Consider the following 27,198-nt stretch of genomic DNA (forward strand, 5'->3'; position numbering starts at 1 on the left):
GCTGACCACAGTTTAGACTCCAGCAGGTCTAGACCTGACAGGGAAGACTAGTCACCAAATGCTTGACTGTACAAATAAGTTTTTAGCCTAGACTTAAAGATTGGGGCTGTGTCTGATTCCCGAACATTGGCAGGAAGATTATTCCAGAGCTGGGGGCTTTGTATGAGAAAGCTCTCCCCCCTGATGTAACTTTATTAATTCTAGGTACCAGTAGTAAGCCAGCACCTTGTGATCTAAGTAGGCGTGATGGTTCATAGTGGGAGAGGAGCTCACTCAGGTACTGAGGGGCGAGCCCGTTTAGAGCTTTATATGTCAGTAATATAGTTTTATAATCAATGCGAAATTTAACTGGTAACCAGTGCAGGGCTGATAAAACTGGACTAATATGGTCAAACTTCCTAGTTCTTGTGAGGACTCTGGCTGCAGCGTTCTGGACTAGCTGAAGCTTGTTAAGGCATTTGCTGGGACATCCAGACAGCAGGGCATTACAATAATCTAGCCTTGAAGTAATAAATGCATGAACTAGCTTTTCTGCATCCTGTAGAGATAATGAATTTCTTAATTTAGCGATATTACGGAGATGCAGGAAAGCTGTTCTAGTAATATTAGTTATCAGCGTCTATCACGACACCAAGATTTTTAACAGATAAGCTTGATGAAACTGAGAGAACTGACAGTGACAAATGGTTCTCAATTCAATTCAAGTTAGAGCCGTCCTGCTGCGCTAGCACTGCGCATGCGCTCTTCTGGTTAATTAGCAGGCGATGATGAGGGTGCCCTGCTGGCCAATCGAGAGCCTCCGTTCTCCCAGAGCCGCTGAGCCGCGGAGAGGAGGCGGTGAAGCCGCGAAGGAGAGCGGAGCGGCGGGGAGAGACGCTACAGAGAGCCGCTGAAAGCTAGACAGCGCGGTAAGACATGCATACAGAGACCCACACAGGAAACTTTAGTGACCGACTTCATTCGGGTTTGGTTTTGTCTTCATTAACGCCGTGGTGACTGTCTCAGCCGAAAGATAAGGCTTCGAAGAAGTGTGACAGGATAAGTGACAAGTGTAGGGCGCTCACTCGGGCTTGTGATACCGGCGGTACACCCATGCACTTCGCCGGTACTTTCTTACTAAAACCTCTCTGCCTGAATGATGGAGGTGTTTATGTCGGTTATAAAAGCCCGGCTGAAGCTCGGTTCTCCATGGCAACGACAGCGAATATGCCCGAAGCCCGAGCTGTAGGCTCGCCGGCTGACGTCACCACTTCTACACAAATTCCTCAACTCAAACTAAACGTGAGTTAAGTATTTTACAAAAAAAAACCCGGGTGTTTTCATGGAGCTCAGTTCCGAATTCAACACATATTAATAAAGTAAAAAGACTCCTGCTGTTGTCCGTATAATGGGCTGAGAGTTGTGCGAACTTTGGCTGCTAGGCGAGCTGCACTGTTTTGCAGGGTGTGTCTTCTGTCATCTGCCCTCGACACTTAATGCCCGACGGATCACTGTATATTACACTTTCCTAGGTCGCCACTGAGAGAGCCACTTTCACTTTCCTTTCATCGCAAGACTTGTATTCTTGTTTAACAAGGTGTAACACATCGAGGAAAGTCTGTATTTAATGACAGAACCAAACTACTTGCCCATAAAGTCCAGCAGAGGCAGACCGTGTGGCTGTTGTAGAGTGTTTATGTTAAGTACTTTTTAAAAACAACTTTTTACTTCTTTACCACTCAGATGGGACTTACCACCGCAGTATAGTCAGATATTCATGTAGACAGTAACTTTCCTCAGCATTGCCTGAGATTTGGTTTGCCAGTTTTGATGTTTACTTGGCTGACATTGTGTACCTGTCTTATCACCTGTTGTTTCACAAGTTTTAGATAATCAGAACAATAGACGCCATTAAAGTGGACGTAAATCATCGGTCACTAACATTACCGAAAGCTTGGTTTCTTTTATTGACTGTGTAGGTGATCAGCAGTGAATGGTTTTATTTGAATCTTTTCAGTGTAAGTGAATTTTAATCATTTAATGGTTCCATTAAGCCTTCTTTTTGTGAGTGATTTTACATTTGCACTCTGACCTAAAGGCTTCATAAAAAGACTTTAATGGTGGCACTACAGTCAGTCAAATCATCCATTGCTTTTGCAATCATATTGTACCTAGATGCATCTACTGTTTTCCAGTTGATGAATAGCAAGTGAAAAGTACATTTAGTCTGTGGCCCTTATAGGTGATCATTCTTTGTGTGTTTAGAAGATGGCAGATGAGGAGCTGGTGAAGAAGATGCTGCGGGCAGTTCTGCAGTCCACTAAGAGTGGGCTGTCCCTGTCTCGCCTGCAGGCTGAGTATAAGGAGCTGACGGGTGAAGCCATACCCCACAAACAGCTGGGTCACGCCACACTGGACGCTCTTCTGCACAGCATGCCCTCTGTGGTGCGTCTGGACAGGGGCCGCTCTGGGGAGGTGAGCTACAACTGCTCTGAACGTTTCTTATGCCAGAACACTTAAACAGATTAGTGGTTCAAATGGGAAGATGAAATAAAAATCCTGTTTAGATTTAACTAAGGATAATAAGATGATGCTGTGGAAGAAGAGTGGAAATTCTCACGTAACACATTCTTATATACCAGTTAGAGTGTTTGTCATGCACCCTTTGAAGTAATGTGCTATGTTTATAATATGTTGGGCTTTTTTGTTGTAGTTATCTGCTAGACTTCATTCAAGTTCTTTAGCAGACTTGAATTTAACTCTCTCTCTGTTCTTTAGGTGATGTGTTATGCTACAGGGGTCAATGAGATAGCTCACATTACAAAGCTGATGGCTCGTCAGCATACGGCTAAGAAGACTGGCCGGCCACAGGTGGTCAACTGCCAGATGAGAGTCAAACCCTCTGTCCCTCTAGTGTTAAACGGTAAACCAGACAAAATTTTGTACAACTGTTTTATCAGTGTTTGCAATGGCTGTAAGTGGGAAGAACGCAGTCCTTGTGTATTGGAGATTTAGTTCTATAGCCAACAGTAGAGGACACTTTAGATACTGCAGTGTTTGGAAAATAATCATTTGTCCTATTTGACTATTTGGTAGATGTAGCAGTAATGATGAAGAATTCAAAAAGTAATTAACTACTTTACAATTAATGATAATGTTATTCTTTACTGTTTGACTCCTAATTTGAAATGTGTTTTGCTTTATGTCAGGTCTTTCCAGAGTGGTTATAAACACACATGGCTCTATGATTGGATTTCTCTGAGTGGCCACACTGTCTTAGTTTAGGACCATAATTGATTGAGGAATAAAGAAACTTTAAGGCTGGATGATAGAACTCTACAAGGAAGCTGTTTGCTTGAAGACATAACTAAGTATTTACTATAGAACACGTGAAAAAGTCTACGGACTAAAAACTAATAGGGGCGGATCCCCATCTTACTTTGAACAGCCTAGCTTTAAGTTGAATCCCTTAAACTGCAATGGGCCAACACTTCAATTCCGCACTCTCTTAACTACATAACTTACATATTAGTTTCATAGTAGCTACTGAATCATTTACACTAGTTACTGAATAGTAATTTGTCCAGATTTATAACAGAATAATAATCAGAATCAGTATCAGAGTATTCAGAAAGCAGTCACGCAAAGTTGCATCAATGTGTTGCATAAAGCTCTGATCTATATGAACATTAAAAGTAAAATCTTATTGTAAGCATCAAAAATGTTAATTTACAAAGGAAGTAAATATGCTACTGTAAATTACTGTATATAAAATAAATGTAATTTCCATGAAAAAGGTGGCATCTACATGCACACCTAGGTTACTAGTTGCTTGGTTTCCTTATTAATTAATGTAGAACTTGGGTGTAAGTCAGTGGCGAGATCAAAAGCAGTTTTCTTAGTGTTGATAATGGGGGTATTCTGAATACACCCCTTGACTAGGATGTAGAGCCATCCTCTCCTATCAGCAGGAATAACAAAGTGAAATTAGGGAATTTGTGAATGAATCCTTGGTGTGCAGCCTCAACTATTATCAGTCAATGCAGCAGTGAATTGAAGCAGCCTTAAGTGGCTCATTACATTAGTAATAATAGGAGAGGACAGCATCAGTTGCTTTCACTAATTCTTGCTAGTGTCCAACAGTCATTTTGGCAGTAAACTATTAGGGTGAATAGTTTTATTTGTTTTGGATATGTTATATATTTGGAAATATGAATATATTTTATGAATAGTTTTTATTAAATCAAAGAAAAGCCCTCCGGGATGTGTGTGGTTTGAAATGAGGTGGTCCAGTGATGACTGCATCCACAGTGCTACAACTGTGAGTGTAAGAAAACCACCTGTTGCCCTAATAGGATGCTTAAAGGAATCAGAATTTTCTCGAGAGGCTTCATCATGACTGATGTAACAACACTTTAAACTATGAACGTGACTGTTCTTGTGGAACAAGAATGTGGTATGTTTGATCTCTAAGAACTTTGTAATTAAGGGTTTTCTGCTGTGCACCCTGAACATTTTGGGGTGCGGCTTTACTGTGAATGTGTCCTAGTTAAACTCCTCTGAGGATGTGAGGAGAGTTCTGGAGATGCTAAGAATAAAGCTAGATATGAGGCCATCTGGAAGTCTGTGCCCAGCACTGCTGGCCTCCTACCTCCTCCGGCAGATTCAGCTTTCACACTGACTCTGGATCAGCATCTCAGTGCAGCGCCAAGGCTGTATGATGATACAGCAGAAACACTGCAGCCGTAATCTTGCTCACTACAGAGGTATACGGAGAGGGAGGATAGAGAGAAAGAGAGGGAGACGGAACAGAGGTGAGAGAGCTGAATGAAGTGGTTCATCACTTGGCTGGAACTGGCACTGGTCTCGTCAGAGAAATCGTCTCTTTTTTCTTTCCTTCTATTACACAGCGTCTCTGCTGCCTGCGCTCTCTGCTCCTCTTCTTTCTTCAGCTTCTCTCTCTCTCTCTCTTTCTCTCTCTCTCTCTCTCTCTCTCTCTCTCGTTGAGGCTGGGAACCTGCGGAGCATTTACTGTAGAAACACACCAGTCGGTGATACATTATATGTACCTCTGCTCGTTCAGTGAAGATTGGGAAGAAGACTTATACGCATTATCGCTGTGCTGACTCTATTGATCCTCTTTGCATAGCAGAAGGCTCTAATATGTGCCAGGTTGGAAGGTACGATGTCATCGTCTTACAGTGGAGTAGAGAGGTATGAAGTCATGTTATAGTGATTGTAAGCAGGATCATGTGCTTGATGTTGCAAGGACTTGCTGAAATGTATGATGCAGTCAGGGGTTGGATGACAGGACCGATGATGTAATGCAATGTTGGAAGCAGACACTGAATGTCAAAATAATTAGTTGTTTGACTTGTGTTCTCCCACTGGTGTTTAAGTCAGACATTTAAACTGGGTGTTTGGAGAGACCTTAATGTCTTGCATTGAGGAAAATTGTGGCTTTCACAGTCTGTTAGGGTGTTTACAGAGCTTTCTAGTGGTTCACATCTGAGAATGCACCAGTTATGTGTGCACTTTGAAGTTTGACTACACACACTGATTGAATGGGAAATTTCCAAGAAATTTAAAAAGATTTCAAATAACTGTTTTTGTAATTTTCATAGTATTTTGGTCCATTTTGCCTTTTGACATAACCTCTTTTATTTTACCTTCTTCAAAACCATAACCTGCAGAAAAACACATATTCGCAGCAATTTACACTAGCCCCCCCCATAACACACACACACACCCATACATACTGGCTTTTAACCTTATACTAAGTCTCTAATTGAAGATTATCCCCTCTGTAGCCAAGCCCAGGACGTCTCTGAGGCAGCCTGAACACCGGGGTCGTCAGGGCCGCGGTGGGGGTCGCCCGGGGGGCCATGGTGACTCTCGCCCGGGAAGCATGAGAGAGTCACAGCCTGATGGAAGAGGCAGCAAACACCATAGTACCCAGCACACACCACCCAATACACCCACCAGAAGACCTACTCTGCCCTCTGATAGGTAGGATAGTATAGAAAAGCAGAGTGTAATAAATGTGCAGTTACATAAATGTTACTGTTTAACTCCTTGTTATTCAGTAGCTGTTGTACAATATTCAGGAAAAAACTCTGAAACTATGAAATTATATGAAAGTTATGTAGTTACAAAAGTAAATTAATTGTGGGCCCACATATCGCCCTTAGGGTATAATTACAGTCATAAACAGTGAAAGGAGGTATGTATTATTAAAGGAGTTAAGACTTGAGAACGAGGCAGTGAGCTAATAAAAGAGAAATGAGAATTGATGGAGGAATACAAATTCTTTTCACTTTTTCCTCCCTCAGAGGCTTCTCTGTTTCCTCTGTTTTTTCCCTCTTCTCCCTGCTACTCTCCTCTCCCCCCTCGCTTTGGACATTCCCTGACTCGAATCAGAATTGCAGAGTATGGCTCAGCTGAGTGTTGAGTGAGCCTGGTGCTTATTCAGCAGTGCAACGAACACTGCTGTGTGTGTATATGTGTGCGGGTGTTGTGTGTTTGTGTGTTTGCGAATATCACTCCAGCCATCAGCCAGTGCTTTTCAGACCAAACAACTGACCTCACCCTTTCGGGTGTTTTGTGTATCACTTTCTGTGGCACACATACAATGCAGTGTGGGGAGCCGAGGGTAGCATCGCTGAGCTTGTGGGCTGGGGTCGTTAATCCTCCTGCCATTCTCTCACAGATTAGCCATTCTAAATGAGTCCGCAATGAATCAGCATTTTTCCTTTGGTACAGCGTTTGGTGGAAGCTCAGCCTATCTGACACCTAGAATCAAATGAAATAAGACCCTCTCTGCTTTATCTAACACATACAGAGCAGTATCGTGCCACCGCAGTTTACTGAAATGGGAACCAGAGACATTTCAGTTTACAACTGACATAAATCCTAATTACTTCACAGTTCATGAACATCCATTGTGATTTTTTTATAAGAACATTTAGGTGTCATAACCTTATAGTTGATTATTATTATTAACAGAGTTAGACTGAACCATATTTTTTTAATTTATTGTGTGTTACAAAGAACATCTATGAGATTTATTTGCCTAGCAACCCAATTTCAAAGCAGCATGTGTTATGTGAGTCATTGTTAAAATTCAGGAGGGGGTTGAAAGGCCAGGTAGGACGAGGATGGGCTCCAAACACAGCTCTCATGTGCTATACTGAACTTGTGCAGGATTTTAGTTAGTCTGAAACACTAGGGTATGGAGGAAGTGGAGCCGCTTATAATAACACAGTGATTTTGCCTCTGGCATTTTTTGACTGCCTCCAGCTGAGAAGTGACGATGCTCCTGTTTCCCAACTCCAAAGCACAGTCATTCACTGATTTTTATTTTTTCAGATCAGACAAAAGGATGACCCTGCCATCCAGATTCCAAAAAGAAGTACATGCCCACCTGTCTAGAAATCCTCAACAAAGCAATGGTAAGTCACTGCCTTGATTTTGGCCTTGAGTAGAAATATACACTCCATGACCAAAAGTATGTACTTCACGCCCATTCCAAAATTATGGGCATTACTATGAATTTGCCCCGCCTTTGTAGCTATAACACTCCACTCTTCTCTGAAGGCTTCCCATGACATTTTGGAGAGTGCCTGTGGCTATTTGTGCCCATTCAGTCAAAATAATACTTGTGAGCTCTGGCACCGATGTTGAACGAGAAGGCCTGACTCGCAGTTGATGTTCCAATCTATCCTAAATGTATTTTCAACTGGGAATGAGGTCAGGGCTCTTTGCAGGCCACTGGAGTTCCTCCACTCCAAACTCATCAAATCATGTCTTTATGGACCTAAGTTGGAGCACAGACATGCTGGAACATCCCCTGTTGCCACAAAGTTGAAAGCTTATAACTGTCTGCAATGTCTTTGCATGTTATAGCATTAACATTACCCTTCACTAGAACTAAAGGGACTAGCTTAAACCCTGAAATACAGCCCAAAACTATTATGCCTCCTCCACTAAACTTTACTGTTGGCACTATGCATTCTGCTAGATTGTGATCTCCTCGTATTTGTCAAACCCAGATTCATCCATCAGACTGCCAGACAGAAAGCATTTATCATTCCAGAGATCGTATTTCCACTGCTCAGTAATCAAGTGGTGGCTTGCCTTACACCACTCCAGCCAACACTTGGCATTGTGCATTTTGATGTCAGGCTTGTGTGCAGCTGCTCTACTGTGAAAACTTGCTTCATGGAGGTTCCAACATGCAGTTCTTTTGCTGATGTTGCTTCCAGAAGCAGTTTGTGTCTTTGTAGTGAATGATGCAACAGAGGATAAGTGCTATATGTTTCAGCACTTGCTGGCCACACTCTATAAGTTTGCATAGTGTACCACTTCATGGTTAAACTGTTGTTGCTCCTAGATGCTTCCATTTTACATTCATAGAACTTACAGTTGACAGGGGCAGATCTAGCAGGACAGATATTTCACAAACTGACTTGTGGCAAAGGTGGCATCGTATGATAGTGTCAGGTTTAAAGTCACTGAGCTCTTCAATACAACCCATTATAATGTAAGTATTTGTCTATGAAGATTGCATGGCTATGTGCTTGATTTTATACCCCTGTTAGCAATGGGTATGACGGAAATACTTCAACTCAGTAATTAGAAGGGGTGTCCACATATGTTGTATATGTAGAATTTTCATTTCATCTTTTGAAATGCAAGCAGAGATGGGTTTTTTTTCCCTAAAAGAACAGTGTAGGAGGTTTAAAACAGGCCTCCTTCTCCACAAGGAGCCCCTTTAAAGGCTGCAACAAGGCTTTAGGCTTTTGCCATTTAATGTCCTCCTGGGAAGATGCTGTGCATGGGATCCTCATTAAGGCATGAAAAAAGCCAGCCTGAGGCAAACTTGGAGCTGTTAGCTAGCTCTGTTTAAATGTTTGCACTGAATATGAAAAGTGGGTTCATCTATGTATGTGTTTGTGTATGCCTGTAGTATTAATGAGTTATGATTTTGATTTAATCACTTTGCTCAAACCTGAAGTAAAGTGCTGTATATACTAACAGATTTAATTTACTTTGTTTTCAGTTGTTGTGCATAAAGAAGTTCTTCATACTTTTATAGTATATGTTTCTGTTCTGATGTCCCTGAATATTTCCAGCTCCTACTAGCCTGAATGAAAACGCCCCTCCGCCAAAACCCAGGACACCCCATCCAAGCCCCTACAGTCCCAAATTGGTGCAATCTCGTCTCAGAGAGGTTCTGAGCAAGCACAGCAATGGCTTCTGGGTGTCTAAACTCCCTCAACTATACAGAGAGCTATACAAGCAAGACCTGCCCAGTGAAGCCTTAAAAGATCTGGAACAGTGGACGCACATTTGCACAGTGAGTTCAGCTGTAGCATGACTTTTAATAGATTCACTGCAATCAAACTTACATTAAAACTATATTACTTCTTGATTCTATAATGTTTTTTGGCTCACTCCCTTAAATTTTGAGATTTTCTTTAATGAACCTTAAGAGTAAACAATGCGCACATGAAGTGTTCCCAGATAAATCGATGGCTTCATGTTTGTATGGATTCTGATCAGAGGAGTTCATTGTGTAACTACACGCTCAGCAGTACACTGACTCTTCAGCTTCACATAATAGCTATACTGATCATGATTTTAAATCTCTGAGCTGTAATTTTGCGTTGCACAGGTTGAGAAACCATTCAGTAGCAAACCTCAGGAGCTACTGTTATACCCTGCTAAAGACATTAGCCAAACCACTACCCCGCCTAGACCTGGTGTGCCCTCTACAGCAGACGGGCAATCTCCATCTCTCCAAAAGTCCCCCAGCCAGACACAGAAAGCACCCAGGACACCCCCAACTTCCACATCCAGCCCTCCGGCATCCCCCACAGCTGTATCTGCAGATGTCAAGCAAAAGCTAGGCGAGCTCCTTTTGAAGTACAGCAGTGGTCTATGGGCTCACGCTCTCCCTAAACTCTACCAGGACACCTACAAAACTAAACTGCCAGATTATGTTCTTGACAACCTGCCGCTGCTGTCAGATATTTGCACTATTGACTACCCCATGCCAGACAACCCCAAAAGGGCCATCTTGTATGTGAAAGCAGCGGAAGATGAGAACTGCAACCGGGAAGACCTGGCTGACATGAAGGCCAGAGAGGAGGCAGGGAGACGTCTCAGTTCTCAGGCCGTACCCCCTCTACTCATTCCCAGGGAAGAGTACCCCTCAGTGCTGGTGGTGGAAGCAAACAGCACTAACAGTGTTGTTCTCAGGTGAAAGGAAGATCATGTGATTTTGACTATTCTTCTAGATCACTGGTCCATACAATACAGTGGGCACAACCTGAACTTGTCCTCAACTGGCAGTCAAAAGGCTTTTAATTTCATTCATTGAAATTGCCTCTAGCATATAATCTCTGAGTATTATCTATGTGTGGTTAGCCAAAGGTATGTTGTCAGTTGTTTTTCAGACAATTATTAAGCTAGGCTTTTATTTAGTACAATCAACTATGAGTTAAAGCTTCTATGAATAACTAGGCTAACTTGGCTTTTTTTTAGTTATACTAAAACTTTAACCGCATATGAACATTGATTGTCAAAGCAGTGTTTTAGGGTCTATAATTTGTTTTTATTTAATATATTAACCAAATATTTGTTAATTTTATATAAATAAGCAAATAACATGGGCAAGACAAGCACATATACAGCGTGGACCTCTGATCTAGATAAAGCATAATTGCTTCATAAACACAATACAGTGTGGAAGCTTTGGATCTGTAAGCATGTAAGCATGTATGCTTGATTGTTAACAGATACATAGGTGAGGGATATTCGAAGGCCCAGGAGAAGCTGGAGGATGACATGAAGGACTATTATGCACAAGATAACACCAAGAAACCCCTGGTCTCACCTTCATCAGGCCAGTTAACTGCAGTTCATGCTGAAGAAGAGGAAGAGATTCTCAGAGCACAAGTCTGTGAGGTCATGTCAGACAAGGTCAAGGTATGTTGAGAAATAGGGATAGTTAATCATAGGTCATTTAATCTCTCGAAGGTGATAAATAGGCCATTACTAATTTGTGATGTTGCAGGTTTATTATGTGGATCATGGCTTTTCTGAGATCATTATTAAAAGCAAGCTGTTGGAGTTACATGAGAAGTTTTTCAGACTGCCTTTCCAAGCCACTAAATGTAAATTGGCTGGTAAGTTTAATTTCAGAATGAATGAATTTACATTGAGAAAGGAATATACATTCATTATGTGCTTATGTGGTTTTGACATCACTGGATGTGTGTGCTTGTCTATGTGTGTCTACACATGTGTTAGGCCTTGAGCCCTTTTCTCAGGAACCAGCTGTGCTGAAAAAGTTTGACTCCATGGCAAGTGGTAAAATCTTGCTGGCTGAGATCCTGGAGCGGGATGATATTCCTTTGATGGTGTTATATGACACATCGCAGGATGATGATGTTAATATCAATGCTGCCTGCCTGAAAGCCCTACAAGACAAGTCTTTAGAGAGCCCTTTACAGGTACTGAGCATGGCTTCCAAAACTATGATAACATCAACTAGGCCAGTGTAACTCCTTATGTGGTTTCATCTGAATTCTTCAACTTCCATCTCTTCATCAACATCTTTGCATTCATCTCATTTTAACTATGCCACATGATCTGTGATAAAGTCTATAGAAGTAGGTTCAGTGCTAGATATCTCAGGTTAAGACTGTTGTTTTGCTATACGACTTAAATGTAATTATTACATTACACAATGAGCAATGTAATTAATTACATTAGCATTTCATTTATGTTACATATTGACAGGATTGAGTCTTATGACTCCGTTTACGTTCGTTCTAGTGCCAAAAAATACACATACACAAAGGATATTTTTTTCTTTCTGCAATACAAGAATGTATACATATCCAATTTTTAGCAAATTCAGATCATAGTAAGTTCCATTTCTACTTACAAACACAAATGTGGGATCGTTTGAAGGTTTAGAACTGGCACTTGATGACAAAATTTCTGCATTTTGACAAAATGTCTCACTTGTTTCAGTGAGCTATGAGTGAGAAATAATCAGAGGGACAGTGAAGGTGGAGCAGTTTGGAGATAAAGCCAGAGAGGCCAGGTTGAGATGGTTTGGAAATGTGTTGAGGAGGAATAGTGGATATATTGGGCAAAGAATGTTGGAGATGGAGCTGTCGGGTAGAAGGAGAAGAGGTAGACCTCAGAGAAGGTTTATGGATGTAGTGAAGGTAGACATGGAGATGGTTGGTGTAAAAGTAGAGGAGGCAGTGGATAGGGCAAGATGGAGACAGATGATCCGCTGTGGCGACCCCTAATGGAGAGGAAGATTTAATTACATTATGCTTTAGTTATCACTGGCAAAGCTGAGATTTAAATCTTAATATATTTTATTCCTTTAGGTAAACAGTGCCTACATGAATGTGAATGTGACCAGCGTGTGTTCAGATGGGACCTTTTGCTGCCAGCTGCCATCTCGAGGCTTGTCTAAACTCAATGAGATCCTGGAGAAGACAGAGACCTATTTTCACTCCCAGGTGCAAAGGCTATAGCCTGTGTGTGTGTGTGTGTGTGTGTGTGTGTATTATTACTAGACTGTTCCTCTGTAGAGATGTGCGAGTAGGGACAGACAGATTGCGATTAAAGGGCATAATCAGATTAGAAGCCGTGAGCTAGGTAATCGCTAGTAAACAGCGAGCTGCTGACATAAATTCTGTATGGTGTACTTCAAATAGCCTTCACTATTGTTGTAGTGTATATGAAAAGAATAAACTTAATAGTGTCAAACTGACCAAATATGCCAAGTACAAAATATTTCTGTGTATCATATAAAATGTGTATGAAATGTTGTCGTTTTTTTAAGTTTTACTTGGACTGTTTTGTAATTAGCTAGTAATGCAGATGTATACAACTTTTTTTCTTGTGTGAAAGGTTACATCAGAGTCGTTAGTTTCTAGACCTTTCTGTGGAAAAAGCTGTCTGGCTCGCTACAAAGGAAAATGGTCCCGGGTTGAGGTAAGAGAGTGTCAGCATGGTAATATAGCTGTTTGAACAAAAGCTTTTCTTTCAAAGGCCAAATGTTTGAATAGAGTAATGAGAGAGAAAATGGAAATGTCGGAATGAGAATGGTTAAATTATACTGCTCTATTAAGACATCAAAATATTGGTATGAAGTATTGTATTTTTTAAAGCGCTGCATGTGTTTAAAGTGTTTATTAGGTAATGTAAAGTATATAATATATATAATTCTTAATGGTTTTAGATATTTTGGATTTTATTGCATCATTGCAAAGAGTTGACTGGTTCATCTTGTAATAATCCATTAGCTCAGATGGTTAGCAGATACAAATTTACAGTTGGTTTCGTGTGATCAAGCAAATTACTGTAAATCTGCTAAGGCAGTGTCTCTGCATGTTGAATTCAGATAACTAATTTGCATGGCACCCGAGTGCTGGACATTCTGTTTGTGGATCTGGGGGTCCAGGCATCCGTTGAGGTCATTGAGCTGAGGGAAATCCCACCCCCGTTCCTACGTGACCTTATCTCAATCCCACCTCAGGTCAGAGAACAACTAATATCTGATTCATGAAGTGTTCATGTAAGTCATGTAAATACTTTCAGATTGTGTGTGTTCCTGTGTAGATCTAGACGTGGCATGTCTGGAGCAAAATTAACTCTTAGTCTTTATTTATGTCCAGCTGCATTTAAATATACACTGTTGGTACTAATGCAACACTGCAGGTGTTATTTCAACTCTAGGGATTTTGGAGCCTCGCTGGAAACACTGGAATTATGTGGATTTTCTCTTTGTCTGTTTGTACATAGGCGGTTAAGTGCTGTTTAGCAGACCTGTCTGTAAGTGTGGGCTCATGGACTCCAGATGCTGTACAGTGGCTGAGAGACACAGCACTACACTGCAATGACTGCAGCTTGAAGGCCAGTCCTTTTAAATGCTAAATCTCATTACAAGTTCTAGCTGTGATTAATGTTTAGATTTTTTAAGATACATTATCAGTACATTCCACTGGTAAATAAATGTTTCAAATGGTATACTACATATTCCTACCCTGTTAACCCTCAGGACTCACAGTTATTAATATCATTTTGCTCTATATTTTATCACATAACTACTTATGTGGACAGGAATATTCATGCCTTTGAACTTTTGACACTATCTTGAATGGCAAAGAATACAAACAAATGGATATTTGACTGAATCAAGCCTCATCTCTCACTCCAAGCCTAGATAATCAAACCAAATCGTATTTTGGACTTCAATTCATTGAAAAAGGCAACTATGCTCAGAATTGTTGAAGGTCAAAGATGAAGAGGATGGCCAGGACCAAGATGGATGGATATGATCAGAGGAATCATGAGCAGACCTTTAAGAAATCTAAAGACCCAAACAGAAGGCAGGATATTCTGGATAAACAGTCTGCTCAATCAGAATTGGCTTGAGGGCACTTAGTTCTGATGATAATAATAATAATAATAATAAGTTATGTAATTATCTATATTAGCAATATCTGTGCTTTAGACTTTTCCATTTGTGTCAACGTGAAAAAAAGCACAACAATAACAACTTTTCATCAAATTCAGATCGCACTAAAATGTCTCTTCTGTTACTTACAAATGTGGCATTAGTTGAAAAGAACACCCACATCAACAGGGTCTCTCTTGTTTCAATGAGCTACTAGTCAGAACAACTAATGAAAACTATGTTCCTTTGTTATTGCTGGTAATAAATGTGACTTCGTGACTTCAAAGGTTTCAATAATCTGTATTATTTGATAGCTCTAAATGGTACCATGAATTAAAGGAGTTTTAAATCATAATAGGTGGTTATTAATGAATGATTGAATTAATAGAGTTTGAAATTTAAGTATGTGGTAAATATAAGTGGTTAGCTAAACTCTGACTTCCACTAATATACAAGAAAGCTTTAAACTTACATCCATTCTTATCATTTCCTTTTCCAGATTGCTAAGGTGGAGGAGAGCAAGCGCTTGGCTCATGTCTACCTGTTCACCAGTAAGAACTTCCATGACCCTAGCCGCAGTCTTAACCGCCAGCTTGCTGACTCTGATCTGTGGAAGCACCAGAAGGATGTCTTCCTGAGCAGTCAGGGGCCTCTGAAGACCCCTACTCCCCCAACAACTCCACCCACAACACCACCCACCACAGCCTCCACTGGTACTTCCAGCCCAAGCAGCAATGGAGGAGGCAAAGCTCCACAAATGTTAAAAAAGGTGTCACCCCAGTCAAGCTCCCGCTCCACACCTCCAAGCACCCCGCCTGGGAGTCTGGCTCTTCCACCTGTTCTGGAGCTGCCTCCAGTAGGGCAGAATATGGACATTTATGTGTCTGTAGCATGTCACCCAGGTCATTTTGTACTACAACCATGGCAGGATATGTACAAGCTGGTGGTCTTGATGGGAGAAATGATTCTGTACTATAACAAGACAGAAGAGAAACCTCTCAAAGTGGAGAAGAACCAGGTGTATGCAGCCAAAGTGGAGAACAAGTGAGTGTGTATTTAGTCACAAGTCCTATACTTGCCATTCTGGAAAAAGTGTTTTCCTTCATAATGGTGGTTGTAAGATCATTACTGGGTTTAATGAAAGATATCACAATGCCTTTCATCATTTAGACTTTTAAAAGGTCTTAGTTGTTGTTAGTTGTTGCTTCAGCTATACAACTGCCTAAAAGATATAATAAGCTGAATCTTTGCAGATTGGAAGTTGAATCGGTGGTGGGGGTGGGGGGGGGTATACATGATAACACAAAGTATGATATTATGTGTGTTTGTTTACAGTTGGCATCGAGTGCTTGTGAAAGGAGTTCTGACAAATGGCCTGGTGTCTGTTTATGAGCTGGATTACGGCAAACATGAGCTGGTCAGCTGCACTCTGCTGAGACCTCTCATCCAGGAATTCTGCCAACTCCCATTCCAGGGCATCACTGCTCAACTAGCAGGTAAGAGCTTGTTTATTGAGAGCAACTGCTTTGTTTCCTCATCTCTAATTATCTATTTTATTTTTTACTTAGTTAATTCCATTATCTGTTGTGATTGTTAACACAGTGAAATCAAGTTTTTTCTGTCTAATTTAACATTTTAGATACAGATGAACGCACAAACATGAGACAAAGCAGAGTGTTGTGGGAGGAGATTCCCTATACAATAAGTTATAAATCACCTAATCAAAGTTTGAGTTCATTATGGATAAAATTGAAAAATTGAACTGTGAGCTAATTTAAATGCAATTATGAAGCCATTATACTTTGTGAAAATGTGTGTAATTACTCAAATAGTTTTACTCAAATAGTATACTCAATAAAGTGGACGGACGTTTGCATATTCTCAGAAACAAGTGTTAAACTCTTCTTGCCTTTTATTTGTATTTTTAGCTTTTTTTAAAACTGTTTTCACTGTCCAAATAGTTATGGAGACCATTGTAACTGACGAGGCAAAGTTGGTAGCAGAAAAGAGCCATCTGGTGGCAACTATGAACAGTATTTCCACCAAGCTGAAATCTCTGGATGGCAAATTGCTTACACTTGTTTTAAAGGCTGAGTTGGCGCTCACTGACCTCAGCTCATGTTTTTTCAAACAAATGTTTTAGTGGATTAGCAGTTCTGTGTGTGGGAACCAGGAACCTGAAGGCATTAGTTTACAATACTGAGGCATAATATTCTAAAATACAAAGTATTTTGGAGTAAAACATTGACATTAACACTCCATTTTACATCAGCTCTACACTCACCTGCATTACATGATTTAAAAATACTTCTTTATGATTCATTGTGTGAAAAAACATTACAACAGCCCAGTTGCAGTGGCGGAGTAGTTTTCCTCACTAGGAAGTCTTTTCATGGAACATTGGGGAAATAAGTTTCAATGTAAGATTAAATCGCTGTTACACCTGCAGAGTCTAATGGCGCAAACAAACCTATTATGCAATCTGTATCAAGCATTTTTGCAAGATGAGATTAAAAAAGGGTATTGCGTTAAAATCCTTGTTTCGATTACAGATTACAGTACATTTTATATTAATTTTTAATCTTTTCATTTTCAATCTTTTTTAAAAAGGGGATTTGACTAGCTGAAGAACCTAAACATGGCTCTCCATTATTCTTTTTGAATATATTCTAAATTAGATTGAATGCATTATAGGGGTGTGAATGTGGTCATTTAACTGCATTGCTTTTAGAATGTTAAATATAATTATAATCATGTTAATAATATCCAAAGTCTATTATCTGGCTATTTTCAAATGCAAAAATCCTCCAAAATATTGGTGTATTCTGTTGTGTAATTAAGTTGTTTTTAAAAATTAAATGCTGAATGCCACGAAAAACTGAAATTAATCGCATCAATTGAAGATGAAATTTGGGAATTTTTCCTCTCTGTATGTAATCAGTGTTAAATCACATTTACATCACTTATACATTATACATAATCATTATAATCCCAAGCCTCAAATATAGAATGCATTCCTAACCTTTATTATGTGGTTATAGGTGTGAAACCCAGGCAGTGGTCTGAAGAGGCTTCCATTGTGTTCAGAAACCATGTGGAGAAAAAGCCTCTAGTAGCCCAGCTGGACTCAGTGCAGGAAGCAGCGCATCCCTGGGACCGGAAGGTCACCGTCTTCCTGGTGGACACATCTCAAGAGGACCGTGACATCTGGGTCCATGACATCATGGCAGAATTTGCAGATGAGCTCACTAAAGCAGCGTAGCAGCCTTGGTTATCTGTTGGTGTGTATTCTTAAAAGAGTGTGTGTGCGCACTCATGGGTTGTTCTGCACACGCTGCTTCTTTACAGGTCCTGTTTACATTTGGCATCAACATCTAATCGTAATCTTATCTGCATCCCAATCTGATCTGCATCCCAACTAGACACAATGCGCACTCACAAGACAGAACATCCTGGCATCTGAAGTCAAATACAATAGTGAGCTGAGTACACTATAGGGATAAAGGTATTGGGACACCTAGAAGACCTGTTATGACATCCATTCTAAATCCATAGGCATTAATATGGAGTTGGTCCCCCCTGTGTAACTATGACTGCTTCTTCTGGGAGGCTTTTTACAAGATTCTGGAGTGTGTCTGTGGGGTTTTTTTCCCCCCATTCATCCAAAACGGCATTTGTGAGGTCAGACACTGATGTTGGACGAGAGGGCCTGGCTCACAATCTCTCGGGGTTGAGGTCAGGGATCTGTGCTGGCCAGTCAAGGTCTTCCACAAGTTCACCCAAAAATGGCTTTATGGACCTTGATTTGTGAAGACAGACTGCATGGCTGTGTGCTTGATTTTATACATATGTGGCAATGAGACTGAATGAAACACTTGGATTCAATGATTAAGAGGTGTCCCAATACTTCATAGTGTATGTTACTTTAGCACCTACAGCTGAAGCAGTCAAAAAATGTGTTAAATTTTCAGCTTTTGTCTTCTTAAGCCTACCTTTGTACACAGATGCCTGAAAAAATCTTAAATAAGAGTGGAGAGAGTGCACGTGACGTTAGAATGTAGTCACATTGGCTGCGTTGCATTTATGCACAAATTCAGTCACAATGTGTGCTTCATTACCTCTGAAACAGGAAAGAAAGATCCAAACACATTCCAATCAGATGTTGCCCTTAAACGCGTATGTGAACAACATGCAGCGATGGTATGCATTTTAATGCCGGGTGTAAACAGGGCCCATTTGACTTGGACATAGGTACGCAGGGAAGTGTCTAAGTTATGGAAGGTTAGACCTCATTTCTTTGTAAAGACTAACTCTTAAATTAGTCCAATTAGAAGTGTAGCTGCAAGGATCTACGATAATGACAGGCAGCATTATACTACTTGTAGAGTCTATCTTTTCAGTGCAGGCAGCAACTCTAAGCTCTGCTGTTGCCTTTAAATACACTACTCATACACTACTCAGTTAGGGATATTTGGCTTTCGGGTGAAATTTCAGGATGAACCTAAAATGCACTCTAACCTTTACAGGTGAACTTAATGTGACCTTCTCTAAACATTTGAATGCACATGTCCAGCTGTTCAATGTTTCAGTACTTTTTGCACAACTTGCTGTTCTCTAACAAGGAGCTTAATGGCAAGGTGGTGGTGGTGTTACAGTGTGGGCAGGTGTGTCTAGTCAATACAGAACTGCCCTACACTTTGTGAATGCTACAGTGACAAGCCCATACTACTGAATAACATCATTAATCCAGTCATTGTGCCTCTGCATGAACAACACAGGCCTAATTTCATCTTCATGGACAGTGCTCCAGCTCATTGAGGTCGCATCATTAGGGAATGGCTGCTGGAGACTGGGGTACTTCAGATGGAGTGGTCTGCACTTTCTTTAGACCTGAATCCCATAGAAAACCTATGGGATCAGCTGAGTTGCCATGTAGAGGCTCATAACTCTGTACCCCAGAACCTCAGTGACCTGAGGGCCACCCTTGAAGAAGAGTGGGATGCCATGCCTCAGTAGACAATGAGTTGACTTGTGAACAGCATAAGATGTCATTGTCAAGCTGTAATTGATGCTCAAGGGCACATTACAAGTTATTGAGACACTGACATTTTTTGTTGGGGTATACCCACCACTGTTGTTGGCTTTTGTTACAACAAATTGTTTGAGATGAGGAAATCACCAGTGCATGCTTCTACTTCAATGCCCTACTTTCATGATAGATCACTGTAGCGTGAACTTTTTACGTTTTCCATAAATTTCACCTGAAAGCCAAATATCCTGAGCTTTTTGTGAGTAGTGTATGTAAAACACATTGTGATGGTCCATTAAATCAAAGCAAGCTTTGTCAAACAAGTTTGATAAGTAATCCAAGACCAACAAGGCACCTCCACCAAGCCTGGGTGTTATGCTACAGGCATATTGTATTTAAGGTACAATCCAGATTTTAAAGGGTTATTATAATTTGACTCATGTCTAGTTTGCAAAAGGCATGTTTAAAATTAAGACTAGTTTTGTGTTGTAAGATTTCCACAATTTGCTATCGTTAATATAAATATTTCTAAACAAGTCCAAATTCTTTTCCATGGGAATGATGTTTACATGGTCAAGCTCAGTTGAGTCTGACAGACTGACAAGTTGTTTACAAAGCTAGTGAAACATTCCCATTCTTCCATGAATGTGATGAAGCTCCACATGATTAAATGAAGGCCTTGGACTTTGCCACTATTTATTTAGTATTTCCTTGTGCTATTATTTAGAGTAAACAGGTTGCATGAAATCTGTGGGGTTCTACAAAAATGTGACAGTAGTAGCATACCTGACAACCTATGGCTACTTCGTTAGCATTGGCGTGGTTAAACAGCTGAGTTTTATTTAGCTAAATATTACATGTAGGTTCTTCATGAACATGAAAACTAAACATTTGTTGACAGTTATGACTTAACCAGGGTTTAACTGCATATGCAAAGTGTTTAAGAAATAAAGTTTAAGGATAAAAATCATTGAGGGTAGTGTTCTTGTTTATGATTAAGTGTAAACACATTATATACATATTTATTAGTTTTACCCGTGTAAAATGTGAAAAGAATCATGTGACCCTGCTTTATGAAAGATTACTATACATCAGTGTTTTATTCACATCATGCACATCCACATTCAAACTCCTTCATCACCAGAAAGCAGACCAAGTTAAATAGAAACTATGGATTTGGGGATGGTGGGTGGTGGCAGTAGGAGACAATCATATAAGGGAGTTTTAGGAGGATTTGTGTGGTCTTTGACAGCACCCACTTCATTTGCATAATCACTGTAGTTCATCCAACAACAACCGACAGCACTCGCCAACTTTAGCTGGATCAGACACACTAGCATACTTTGTGATCTGCGAGCTGACACCCAGAGAACGCGCCAGGTCTTTGGCAGTATTGTCCCCAGCCACTGTAGTTCCAAGGGCAACCAACAGCCTGAACACAGCCTCCTTGTCCTGCACTACTTCTAGGGCGCTACTAACCACCGACAAGCACTGGGCCTTGGCTTCAATCTCAGACGGTCGTCCATGCAGTATGCCTGCATAGTTAAGCACCAAAGTGGCTAGCGCTATGTGGAGGTTTCTGTTGCAGACAGATCGGAGGTCCGCAGCTCGGGACAGCACGGCTTCACGCTGGCCTAGGAGGAGAGAGCGACCGTGGGATCCGGAGAAGCAGTTGCAGAAGGTGCGGAGGGCCAGCATCTGATTGGCTGGCCGGCCCTGTGGTGACATGAGGCCCAGCAAGTGGTTGCATAGACTAGCTCCATCTGTACCTCCGCAGAGCTGCGCATTAATTTCAGGGTGCCGCACAGCCAGGCGCAGGATGTCCAGCACAGGAAAGACAATGTCTGTGGAGAGTTACAACATAATTCGCTATGACACTGCCCCAACATGCCAAACATTTGGTGCTGTGGCAAAGGGAATAATCATGTCTCCTATTATAAACTATGCTATTTGTGTGAGAGACGTACCTTCGGGCCAGTGGCTGGTCCTCCAGAGAATGCTGATCTGATCTGCTGTGGGTAGATCCTGGCTCTTAGAATCAGAGACTGTGAGCAGTAGCTTCTCTAGGTTGTCAAGAACCCCGTCAGTTAGCCTGTGGTCCTCAGGAGCATTAGCATTCAGCTCCCGCAGCTTAGCTAAGACATACGAACAAGCAAAACATTTAGAAACAAAGGGAAATCAGATTATTTTAGAAATGAGAATATTGTTTAAATCAAAGCTGTTCATTTATAAGCAAATAATATTTTATATTTAAATATATCAATATTCATCACTTGTGCTCAGCTATACTGGGGCAGCTGCCTTACCAAGAATCTGTGTAGGATTGGCCTGTTCAAACATGACTCCGTCCGTTTTGGGGAAGTAAATATTTGTGACAGACTTCTGGAAAGCAGCTGAGGAGTAGGCACTACCACCTGAGGAGACACGAGAGGCATCAGTATCCATTCATTAAGTATGATGAGGTGTGAATCTTTATGCAGAGACTGTGCCTTGCTCCCCTACCTGTAAAGGGGTCAGCTATGCCTGCAGGTGTTGTGCCTGTTGTTCCTGATCCAGGTATGTAACGCCCAGCCCCTGCCCAAATATATACATACTTAAATACGTTTATTGTGCTCCAAATTGGATAAGCATGTATGATCATTGTAAAAAAAGATTACCAGTAAAAGGGTCTGTGCCAAAGCCCTGTCTACTGTCTGGTGCCCCAGGGATATAGCGCCCCGAACCTGAAAAGGATCACATGACACAGCTGTAGTATAACCAATTCCAAATCCAAACTTAAAAATGAGTAACAAATACTGAAACGGTTTTGAATGGGTTTTTAGATGCACTGCCAGTCTGTGAATTGCACATTCAAGCCAGACAGAGGAATAATGCTGCTGGGCTGCTTGCCTGTGAATGGGTCAACAGCAGAGGCCGGAGCTGGTCCAATTGTATGGCCTTTAGTGTTCTCGATGATGAAGTTAGCCACCTGGTCCAGAAACATGGGGTTCAGGTCATTTCTTTGCAGGAAGTTGTGGGCTGTCAGCCAGGGATCTTCATTCACATTATAGGGCAGCTTCATAGAGGGCCCCCCCTCATTCACATCAATGGTAAAAACAAAATCATACTCCTAAAGGAAGGAGGAAGATAAGCAGTGATGCATTTATTGATTAGTTTGTTACATCGTTCAGTTATTCTCACAGTATACAACATTAATGTGTACAAGTCAGCAATAATGTAATATAATAATGTAATGTGTACAAGTCAGCAATAATACAAATAAAATATGACGAATACAAATGAGCACAAGTATTAATGAGGAAAAAAAACACTTATGAAACAAACTAGTTAATACTGTCATAGATTTGTAGCCAAATTATTTGCTAAATTTCCTTAGGGATCAATGAAGTATCTATTTGTCTGTCTGTCTCTCTATATCTATCTATTCGTGCTTTGTAAGTTATCACCCAGGTGGAATGTGAATTCCTGCAAGTTGTCTTATAGTACACACATCTAATATGAAGCTTTTGTATGACTTCTTACCTTTCCCTCATACATTACTTTCTTGGAGCTCTCCTTGGATGACCCTCCCACCACATCTCCGATCTTCAACCAGCGCCCATCACTCATGTTCCACTGGTATGCCTCTACATTAGTGCCTTCCTTTATGAGTCGTGTCTGCCCATCCCGATTCCCTACACATAAGCACATGAAATACCAACAAGCCTTTTTATATGCTTTTAGTGACATGTTTATTACTCACTCATCTACTGTAGGTGAAGGAAGGTCAGCTGGAATTACTTTACTGCAGGAATACATGGCATTTACTCACTGATGTTTGTTAGTTGATCACATTAGTACAACCACAACAGGTCTGAGGCTTATAAGAAATGCCAGCCCGTTTTACCTGGCTCATTCAAATGTTCTCTGCCAGGCAAGTCCTCTATCTTGATGTCCCCCAGGTCTCCAGTCTTGGGGTCAATAGTAGCTTTAGAGAGCTCGTCCTCAAATGCCTGCAGGTCCTGAGCACTTGCAAAACGTTCCTCGCTCTCAGTAAATATACGGATGATGCCATCGCTACGGACGGTTCACAAAACAAAACATTTCAAATGTATAAGACAGGTTTCAACAGAACTGGATTAGTAAGTCAAGATGCCATTTAGATAGAGAGTAAAGATGATGTGTACCTAGCCCCTACAGCGATGTCTCCATTTGGCAAAACACAGCAGCACCAAACTGACTGGGCAGGTAAACGGATGGTCTGAGTGCATTCACCTTTCTTCCAGATCCTTACTGTCCTGTCCTCTCCTGTGCTTACAAAGTCTAATGGCGAAAGAAAGAGAAAGTTTGTTGTTAATCTCTATAGACCTGTAACATAGCAGAAATAACAACTGTTCACTTTCTTGTAAATAGCCTTCTGTTCATATTATTAGAACACATGCATGTCCAGATCACATCCAGGATGTGTTTTCTCTTACTAGGGCTGGACGATATGGCTAACAATATATTTCACAATTTTTCAGCCTTTTGGCAATAAATTAATAAATGAATATACACTCTGTGTGTGTGTGTGTGTATATATATATATATATATATATATATATATATATATATATATATATATATATATATATATAATAGTGATAATATAGTAATAATATATAATATAGTAATAATTTAGTGCAATCAGCTTTTACAAAATTTTACCTGAGAGAAAACAGTTGCAAAGTAAATTAAAAATATTAACTGCATGCAGAACTAAAATATAAAGACGACTATGCAGAAATAAACAAAAAACTGTTTCGTATTTCTTTTACTGTAGGTGATGCTGTTTTAGGTGGTGAAAGATCAGTTCAGGCACTAAGTCTTTAGTCTCCCCATCTCCATCTCATTACGTTTTTAGCAGACATTCTTTTCCAGGGCAGCTTAATGTGGCAGAAAAATGCAGTGACAGGAGTCCCTCACCTTGTCCACTGGGGAAGACAGCCACACTGTAGATGTAGTTAGTGTGACTGTTGTATACTTCAACACATTCTCCTGTCACCATCCATCGCCTGATGGTGGCATCATTGCTACAGGAGAAAAACTCAACACTGCTGACCACAGCTAGTCCTCGGACACAGTCTTCATGCCCTGCATCAGAAAAAAACAAAACAAAACAAAAAAAAAACAGCCGTGTCAACACTGACCTCTAGTGGTTAAAGTAAAAACAGGACTGATCTGTCAAAATGAAAAAGAAACTAGTGAACTTTCCAAAAGCTAACGAAAGCAGTGACCTGTCTCAAAAAAAAAAAAAACATTGCATACTTGCTACTTGAATGAGTTCATTGCCAGCAAACACCTCTTTATGAAAAGAGGAAATGAATGGTAATGAAATCAAAGTCTCAGACACACCTGAAAATGTTCTCTCACAGCGGCCAGCTTTCCAGAGTTTGATAGTCTTGTCAGCGGATCCTGTGAGCATAAGACCCTGCTCGGGTAGAATAACAGCTGCCCATACTGCTGCTGTGTGCCCCTAACATAAAGCAAGAGCAAAAACAACATGTATGTGGTTTTGTACCCCCTTTACTACATACATTATCATAAGATAAGATAAGAAGATAGACTTTTATTATCCCACTGGGGGAAATTTGCATTGTTACAGCAAAATACACAGTAAGCAGATACAGAACATATTAACACAGTCCACGACTGTAAAAAGCATCACACAATAAAGGTCTGAACACTAAGTTGTTTCCAGTTCTCAAGGTGAGAGTACCTGTAAGGTCATCATACACTTGTCACTGAGCCAGACTTTGGCTGTGGTGTCCCACGATCCACTCAGTAACGTTCCAAACTTCCCAGCCGACAGCGAACACACTGTGGACAGCACAAGCAGTAAGTTGGAATAACTGGCCATCAAGATTTTTGTTTGTTATGACTCATGTTTAGTTTTTCTAGTTTTGTTCTATTCATTTAACTGTCACAGGATCCACTCCCAGAGTCCATCCAAAACAAGCTGTAATCTTAACTGTTAATGACACTCAAAGCTGGGAAGGTAGAAGACTCGAATGAGCAATAACATGACATGTGCATGTAAATTACTAAGCCACAGTAGTAGCACCTGTATTCGTGTGTCCCTTCAGGGTGAACAGAGGGTCTGGTCGATCCAGAGAAAACACACAGATAATGTTGTCGTTGCCTCCTGTCGCTATAAGGCCCCTGGGGTAGGTTTCGTTGGGGGCAATGATGCAGACACAAGAAACGAAGTTCGTGTGGCCGTTCATACAGTGCAGCTCCTTGTAACCCCTATTTTCACTACAGAATGAGAAACCACAAAGAAGCTGAAAGACAAGTTTTCAATTGCACACCTGCTACTCATTCTCAGCAAATGCTTGAGCAACATCACTGCTTCTGCTATACAGTTAACATTAAAGCCTGCTATCTTACCCACATCAGAACCTATATCAGCAAATGACACTACGAAAGAATTCAAATGTAGTAGCACGGTTTTTAAAATCTGAACCTGTTGGGTGTAATGTTATAACTGGGGTTTTTTTGTAACCTAATTTTAAAATATCACGTGGTTTTTTTCTACTAAAACGAAGGAATGGAGAAAAAAATACCGCTCAAGAACCCGTATCGAATTTAAGGTACCGATATCGGTATCAAAAGGATTTGAACGATACCCAGCCTTATTAGTAGACAACTGTCGCGTTATTATCGGTCGATTTCATGTATAACTCATAATAAATGTTATGGTAGAGCTGGTTTTGAAAAACAAAGCCTGGCTATAATTTAGTTTCAGCTAATTGCCGCTAGCTTTGGTTAGCTAGCCGCCGCTATTGTGGGGTAATATGAACACTGTTATTCTCTCAGTACATTACCTAAACCATGTAATGTTAAAAACAGCTACTCAGCTCGCTGGACTATCGACTGCGGTCACTCTGGTTGCTATAAACACAGCTCTGTTGTTAGCTGTTAGCTGGCTAGCCGGCTACCTGGAGTTTGGTACCCAGACTCTGGCGGTTCTGTCTCTTGACACAGAAACGAAAGCTCCTTCAGGGAAAAACGTGCTCGCTAGACCCCTCACGTCCATCTCATGGCCCGGAATGGAGCAGCTCAGTCTGTATGTGTTGCTGGAGGCCATTGTGGAAAGCCAGAAATGCGCTAAATGAACAGAGTAAAAAAGGAAAACTCATTCAGCCCCGGAACTGAGAGAGGAGCAGGAGCGGCCCGGCAGAGTCTGCAGCCCAGAAAACAGCTCTACAAGATAAAAGTCCTCTGCAGGACTTCACTCAGCTCTCAGGAGTTGCTGAAGAACTGAGTCTAAGCAAAGCGGAGGAAGTCGTTGGAAATAGCTGCATTTTGTTAATCGTTAAAAAAGCACCTTCGTTTTGTATTTTTATTTTATGGCCTTTTTTTAAATCTAGTTACTTCATGTTGATTTCTGAAATTTTAAATTTCATTTGGTTCGTATGTGTTCTGAACGTTGCTGAACACAAAGTAGAAGAAATGTTCAAATCGATCAAAGCATATGGCTAAAAAAGTGTGATTCTACCAGTGATTTATTATTCTAAATTTAGTATTTTGGTCACACGAATGGCTGATACGTAACGCGACAATATCCAATCCAAATTTGATTGTGAATAAAAGTATGAAAATGTAAACGAAAGTCAAAAAATTATAAAACAATAAACAAATGTTAAAGTGAGATACATCATTTCATCACTTTAGA

The 27,198-nt window shown here is 40.7% G+C and overlaps 2 protein-coding genes across 7 annotated transcripts; one reads left to right on the plus strand and one right to left on the minus strand.

The window, feature by feature from the left end:
- The first annotated feature begins 769 nt into the window (after positions 1-769).
- tdrd7b (tudor domain containing 7 b) lies at positions 770-19,055 on the plus strand. Of its 6 annotated transcripts, none has more exons than XM_017699618.2 (17): positions 770-908; positions 2,245-2,454; positions 2,758-2,902; positions 5,790-5,988; positions 7,348-7,430; positions 9,114-9,337; positions 9,656-10,242; positions 10,782-10,971; positions 11,060-11,171; positions 11,296-11,498; positions 12,396-12,530; positions 12,925-13,008; positions 13,418-13,552; positions 13,819-13,929; positions 14,973-15,517; positions 15,809-15,969; positions 17,515-19,055. In XM_017699618.2, exons 2-17 carry the CDS (start codon positions 2,248-2,250, stop codon positions 17,733-17,735), a joined length of 3,342 nt encoding a protein of 1,113 aa, XP_017555107.1. In that variant the 5' UTR covers positions 770-908; positions 2,245-2,247; the 3' UTR covers positions 17,736-19,055. The 6 variants fall into 6 exon arrangements, with proteins under 6 accessions (XP_017555107.1, XP_017555108.1, XP_037391642.1 ...); XM_017699619.2 differs by having other exon boundaries at positions 780-908; positions 2,248-2,454; XM_037535745.1 differs by lacking the exon at positions 770-908 and adding an exon at positions 1,897-1,997.
- Positions 19,056-20,572: 1,517 nt separating this feature from the next.
- On the minus strand, positions 20,573-26,716 carry plaa (phospholipase A2-activating protein). The gene is made up of 14 exons (XM_017699622.2): positions 26,462-26,716; positions 25,585-25,778; positions 25,240-25,340; positions 24,876-24,996; positions 24,447-24,614; positions 23,669-23,804; positions 23,389-23,558; positions 23,025-23,176; positions 22,392-22,611; positions 22,160-22,225; positions 22,005-22,076; positions 21,809-21,916; positions 21,470-21,637; positions 20,573-21,346 (listed from the first exon to the last, which is right to left on the minus strand). Exons 1-14 carry the CDS (start codon positions 26,608-26,610, stop codon positions 20,775-20,777), a joined length of 2,397 nt encoding a protein of 798 aa, XP_017555111.1. The 5' UTR covers positions 26,611-26,716; the 3' UTR covers positions 20,573-20,774.
- Between the last annotated feature and the right edge of the window lie 482 nt (positions 26,717-27,198).

The sequence above is a fragment of the Pygocentrus nattereri genome, chromosome 2 (assembly GCF_015220715.1).
Source record: "Pygocentrus nattereri isolate fPygNat1 chromosome 2, fPygNat1.pri, whole genome shotgun sequence".
NCBI lineage: Eukaryota > Metazoa > Chordata > Actinopteri > Characiformes > Serrasalmidae > Pygocentrus > Pygocentrus nattereri.